Genomic DNA, 6,540 nt, shown 5'->3' on the forward strand with positions numbered 1-6,540 from the left:
TCTTATCTTAGAGACTTCTTTTCAGATGAAGTATATATGTTATCATGTATTCTGTTGTAGAATATCTATTTTCACATACCCTGCAACATGTGCAGTGGATGTACTTTCATTGTATTGTTTATACTTATGCATTTGCTTATGCGACTATGTATCTGTTATTCCTTTATGATCTTGAGACATTGTACTTGAAACTTAAACTAATTAATTAATAATTATTAAATGTTACTCAACGTAAAGGAACCTTTGAGGAATTGAAACTATATCTGTAATTGCAAATGTGTAGTTGTTGTGTATGTTCTTATTGCTTCCGCATTAATGTTATCTTGATGTTGTTTAAACTTCAAAAAAAAAAAAAAGTTCAGTAAACATTGTAACATGTTAGGTTTATTTCTCTTGGGTTCCCGAGCGGGGTGTTACATTTTACAATCGGATATCTAAGCTAAAAACGTGAAAACATTGTCGAAACAACAACCCTCGAGTTTTGTTTTCTTTAAAATAACAACATAGTTATCGGGTATCTAATTTGATATTGGATACTCGATATTATCGAATATTCGATAATATCGGGTATCCGATATCAAATTGGATACTCGATAAGGCTTGGGGCCTACTTTTTAAGCTTTGGTATCAAGATGGGTGGAAAAAAGTCAGAGCGGATTTTGAAATGCTTTTAGACATTTTCAAACTCTATTTTTTTCACATTGCCACTTTTTGGCACACCATGATCTTGCACATACCTGCAACATGTGTATGAAAATGTGGTTTTTACATAAGAAGGAAAAGGTCTATTGGACAGGAAAGACTTGTTTTATGGCTACACCAGTATGAAGGAAAAAGAGAAAAGCAACTTCTTGAATGTCTTCAATATTCCATTGGTACAATTTATCAAGAAGCTTAAGGAGGAGGGCAACTGGAGAAGATAGAATGTGGATAGGGAGCCTCTTGCCAATCTCTTCATGCCTTCCCTAGTATGCTTCACTACCTCAGATTCCACCAAAGAAGATGACGATGCATACTTTTCTAGTAGTTGTATTTACATTTTGTACTAAGTTGTAAACTTTTAGTATTCGATTACAAACTCTTTGTGACAACCTAGAGGCCGATTCTTGTTTTATGGCTGGGTAGTATAGACTTGGTTAGGATATTTACTCTGTGGCATTGTGAACTATGTAAAACTCTCATTTTTTCTCTTGATATACAATAGTAAAATTTTACCTCAACACTATATAAATATAATTTTATTTAAAAAAATTATGTGTCCAAATAAAATAGCTTAAGATTTTAATAAACATATTTAAAATATCTTTATTAATAAACTAATAACCTTATTAATTTGTCTCAATAAAATAACTTATAATTAACATGATTTTAATAAATATATTTAAAATATTTTTATTAATAAACTAATAATCGTATTAATTAAAGACATTAAAAATTTTAATTACTTTATTTTTTATTTTTCTTGAAGTTCTAAATTGTTTTTAATGTTGTTGTGAATGGAAACTTGTATTTAATTACTCATGTTCATTATTCACGTTCTAAACTTTTTGTCCTAAGTTTGCCAACAAAATTAAAAACAATTTAGCACTTAAACAAATAAAAAATAAAGTAATTATGATTTAAAATACTTTTTAAATTACTCAATGTTCATTATTTAAGTTCTAAACTTTTTGCCCTAAGGTCGCTAACAATAATTTATTTTCCTTTTATTTTCATTTTATTGTTTAATTTAAATTAAATCCGACCTGGTTACCTACAACCGAAACATAAGTCTTTAAGGAACAAATAATATCTGCTAAATGCTTTTCATTCGAGTTGGAATGAGACGCTTAGGACAAAGGAAACCATCTTCCAGCGCTGTGTTTCCCTGCAAACTGGATGATCGATCGAGGTTGTCTGTAAATTCCATTTCTTTTCTTCATTCGGGTAAGGTTCAACACTGTTTTTTTTCGTTTGAGAAAATTTCTAGGTGAAAATTTTAAGAGAGATGATAATTGTTGGCTAATAATCGGGGAACAAATCAGAAGTTAGAAATGCCCACATTTTCGGCGATTACAGTAGAAAGGGTAGCAGAGAGCAATGAAAAAACCAAGGCCAAACTGAAAAACAAGCCGTTAACCGACATAAATGGTGCCCCTCCTCGTTTTGGTTCGCCAATACTTTACACCACGCCCAAAAGCACTCCAATTCCTTACATCTCAAGGTCTTTTACAGCATCCCCTTATGTTATCAATCATAAAAGAAGGGGTCCTCCTCCTGCGATTGTGGAGAAAGTCGAAGTCAACGATGCTCCCTCTCGGAATGGGTTTGTGTTAGGTGACAAAGATCAAGAATGCGATACTCAAAAGGGAATTACTGAAAATAAGGTCACCAGTGATGAAATAGGGATCGATATTGAAGAATCTAGTGAAACCCAACATGGAAATAAGGAAACTGGGGCTAAGAACTACAACGAAAAAAATATAAACAATATAGAAAACAGGAGGACAAAAGATCTTAGTGTAGGGGAAGAAAGTGTATTGATCCAGGAGAAGGGTTTAAATCAAGAACTTAATGTAGATATCAGAAGAATTGGGATCTTGGGGGACAAGGAGGTGTTAACCCAGCTAAAAGACAACAAAAATAAGGTCAATGGTAATAAAATTAGGGAAGATGAAGAAACTAGGATAATGGAAGACAATGGTTTTAAAGAAAGGAATAATGAAAGTGAAGTCAGTGGTAAAGAAAATATGACGGAGGAAGAAATCAGAACAAGGGAAGAAAATGGAGTAACAGAGAAATATTATGTAAAAGAGGCAATGGATTTAAATCAAGATTTTTTTTTAGAGATAAGAAAAAATGATACTGGGGAATTCAAGGGGATGTTGGAGGTCACTAATGTGAAATGTGATAATGACGATATAGATTTAGAGTCACCTGATGAAGGCAGACTGAAATTTGATTCTCATTTACCAGATTTTTCACCAAAGGGAATGATAGAGGGTTCTGTTGTATCTAATGATCAGAATAATGTGGTATTGGTATCGAAAACGAGGAAGTTTCCCTTTTCAGGGTCGAATAAGGTTAAGACCATCTGTGGACAGACTGTATGCAGTTATCCAGCGGAAAAGGGAATCTGTTTGAAGAGCTGTTGTGATGAAGTCTTGAGGTCTTCAGGCGACATCGATAATTCTCCAAGGACAAATCGAAGTGATTTCTTTGATGCAGAGGATGGTGAGAACCTGTGCCCAATTAATACCAACACATTAAGTTTTTCATATTTCTGCATTTGATTCATTGAAAATCTTCTCAGGATTCACTGTCTTTTTCTTATGTAATTATGTTTTTGCGTATGATTTATCCTAAGTAGGCTCAATAAGTCCAACTCAAAATATTGTTTCACACTAAAATGGATACTCAGAAAAAAACTATGCGGCACTGGGTTTACTTCTTTAATATTTATGTATTAAGACTTATGTTTGCATATGATTTTGCATTAAGACCATTTCACTTTTTGAACATTTATTAATTAAGATTTATTTATCTTTGTAATAAGATTTGTTTATCACTGAAAATGTTTTGTGGATTGACTGTCTTTTTGTTCATTCATTATGGTTTTCCATGTGATCTATCCTAAGTAGTGATCAACAAGCCCTACCCAAAATATTGTTTTGTACAAAAATGGACACTATATATATATATATAGCGACTGTGTTTACTTTTTAAACATTTATGTTTTAAGATTTTATTTATTTTTGCATTATTTCTTGACTTCAAAGTGGTTTCAATCAACTCTCATTTCAAAATTGAAATCAGATTACTATTAGTGAAATGCCTGATAATTGTTAGTAACTTAGTATTATAAATTTTGTAAAACTGTTAAGAGCTAGATTGCAACAGGATCATTTTCTTGTTGTTATGAGTTTGAATTGCAAAGATTGAAAGCCTAACAGGTATGTGGTCCTGGTTTCACTCTGTTATATGTTTTCATTCTTTCTTCATGGCTTTGGAATATTGTTTGGAACAATTGCGGGTGTAGTCTGTTACAGTGATAATTTGGTTAAAATTCGGAACCAAGCTTATTATTCTAGCCTTTACTAATTTTAGTATGAATTTTATATTCAGCTTTGAAAGTATAGGTTCTGTTCTTTTGGCATAAAATCATAAAATGATTGTCTTGAAGTTTTGTAGCAGCCGACCTTTTAACATCAGAACAGACTACAGATCTACAATCTGTGGCATATATCCTTATCATTTACTATAAAGGAGATCTAGATAAGCAATTTTAGTACCTATCGGACTGAACCCAAATCCAGGATCTGAAGGGAAAAAACACATTAACATTTTCAGTTTATAATCAAATTATTGGATATCCAACATGTAGCAAAGTGAGATTCTTCAATATGTAACACTTTTTCTAGCCATTTACCATTCATACCTCTCTTGAAAAAGGACAACATAGCAGAGCTGTACATAACAGTCAGTGTACATATAATCAAATCAATAGGGCATCTATCTAGAATAAGTATCATATCTGTTTTCTACATGCTAATGACCTCCAAGTACAGCTTTTTGACGTTGTCGTGCTAAGCTGCTTTGTTTTGTTTCAGATCTTCCCCCTGAAGATGATCTGGGGCAATCTTCAAGGAGCTCCAGCTCGATGATACATGCTGAACTCGATATCCTAAGATCAAAAATTTCTATGGAGATAGGACAGCGAATAAAGGCAGAAGAAGCTTTATCACTTTTGCAGAACCTTTGGCAAGAAATGATAGAGAAAATTTCATTAAGTGAGGTGTCATTACCATCAATAGAAATTGCTGGAAATAGAATGGCTAGCTTTGTTGATGATGTATGTGGTCAGTTCACCATTGCAAGGACAGTGGAAAATGTCATTGGAAGGGCTTCAATAAGAGTAGAAACAGAACATGAGATGAAGGTGCAGATTGATAATAAAAATACTGAGATTTCAAGGTTACGTGATAAACTCCAGTACTATGAGCTGGTCAATCGTGAAATGTCTCAAAGGAATCAAGAAGCCATAGGTAAGATAACCATCCATTTTGTGTTCTGCTTGTATTGTGATTTTAGACAGCTTGCTATATATATGGTGAATGGACTGGAAGTGGTAAGTTTAATTGATATATCCATTATATAAATGCATAAAATATGAAATGTCTCAACAGTATCAAGAATCCATATTTGAGATCAACATTGGACATCCTATAAGTCTTTGGCTTGTTTTGCGGTTTTAGACTATTGGTTTACATGTATTTCTCTGTTTCAGTGCAAACTTTATTTACACGTCTATTTCATGAGCACATTATGCATATCAATCCATTGAGCTGTTTATGAAATATATTGATCTAGCCCTGCCACAAATTCTCTAATTAGTGTGGCTGCATAGAAATAATGTTGTGCTGTATAATGAATCGGTCAATAGTGAATTTTTCCATAAAAGCAAAAGGCCATAGGTAAGATCAACATTAATATGCATTTTGCTTCTGTTTCGCTGTTAGAGAGTTCCCACTCTTCATGTATGTGATGAATGGCATTGAAGGATTGAGCTTTATGAATCCACCTAGTTTAATCACTCTTGAGTCTCTAGTGTTAGTGCAACATTTTTTGCCTTAAATTAAGTAAGCAGGACGAAGCCATACAGCATAATTTTTTTTTCTGCCATTCAATCTTTCAGCAGTGTCAGTGCATAGAAATGTAGCCTGTCTTCCCTTTTTCACCTCACCCATAGTAAAAGAAATGCAGGGTTCTCACAGCTTTCCACCTAACTATTGTCGATGGGCTCATCTTCCATTTCTTTTGCAAATTTTATCAACATAACAATAATCAAATGAGTCATTTTACTCGTCTGGTCTAATTATTTCCATTTTTTATTGAACTTATTTTGTAGAACTTGCAAGGAGACGTCGACGAAGACTGAAGAAAAGACAACAGTGGCTCTGGAGTTCCTTTGCCATAACAGTTGCCATTAGTGCAACAGCTGTGTCATTACGGCATAAATTTATACAGAATGGGTTAAAATGAAAGATTGGATGCCTTCATAGTGCATAAGATCTAACTTTTCATGGAATGACATTTCATAGTGTATTTTTATAATTTTTATATGGTAGGAAAGGAATTGATCCACTGGGTTAGTTCCATTTTTGGTACCTTGCCTACCAATGCTCTCTGGCATGGTGAGAATGAAACAACAAAATTAAGCAAGACAGATGAGTTTTTACTTAGTCTGTGAAGATTGAAGTTATCACAATCGGCATATCAGTTGTTTGTATATATTGATGAAAATAAATCTGTTAGAAAACAAATTTTGTTGGGAATGCGGATCTGGCATTGTTTTTTATTTAATATATGTTTGCCTTTTTTGGGCTTGCCATTGAGTCATTCTACACCTAGGTTTAAGTGTGGCATGCTACACTGGTGCGTATCTCGCTCCCCTGGATTTAGTTGCAGTGTAACACACTGTTGGCATGTCATTAAGGGATTGAAATCTGAGGGTCAATAAATTATCAGACATAACCCAGTTTACTGCACCTGGCATTACTT

General features: G+C 33.5%; 1 protein-coding gene across 1 annotated transcript; it reads left to right on the top strand.

Moving 5' to 3' along the window:
• The first annotated feature begins 1,736 nt into the window (after positions 1-1,736).
• Positions 1,737-6,314, top strand: LOC149565811 (uncharacterized). The gene is made up of 3 exons (XM_089819304.1): positions 1,737-3,213; positions 4,590-5,024; positions 5,888-6,314. Exons 1-3 carry the CDS (start codon positions 2,034-2,036, stop codon positions 6,019-6,021), a joined length of 1,749 nt encoding a protein of 582 aa, XP_089675430.1. The 5' UTR covers positions 1,737-2,033; the 3' UTR covers positions 6,022-6,314.
• Positions 6,315-6,540: the final 226 nt, after the last annotated feature.

Source organism: Cupressus sempervirens, chromosome 3, assembly GCF_028749045.1.
Source record: "Cupressus sempervirens isolate cs-2001-9-10 chromosome 3, ASM2874904v1, whole genome shotgun sequence".
NCBI classification, from domain to species: domain Eukaryota; kingdom Viridiplantae; phylum Streptophyta; class Pinopsida; order Cupressales; family Cupressaceae; genus Cupressus; species Cupressus sempervirens.

Coding starts and splice junctions, on each gene's coding strand:
- LOC149565811 (XM_089819304.1), top strand. CDS start 2,034: ATGCCCACATTTTCGGCGATTACAGTAGAAAGGGTAGCAGAGAGCAAT. Junction 3,214..4,589: donor TTTCTTTGATGCAGAGGATG/GTGAGAACCTGT, acceptor GTTTTGTTTCAG/ATCTTCCCCCTGAAGATGAT. Junction 5,025..5,887: donor AAGGAATCAAGAAGCCATAG/GTAAGATAACCA, acceptor CTTATTTTGTAG/AACTTGCAAGGAGACGTCGA.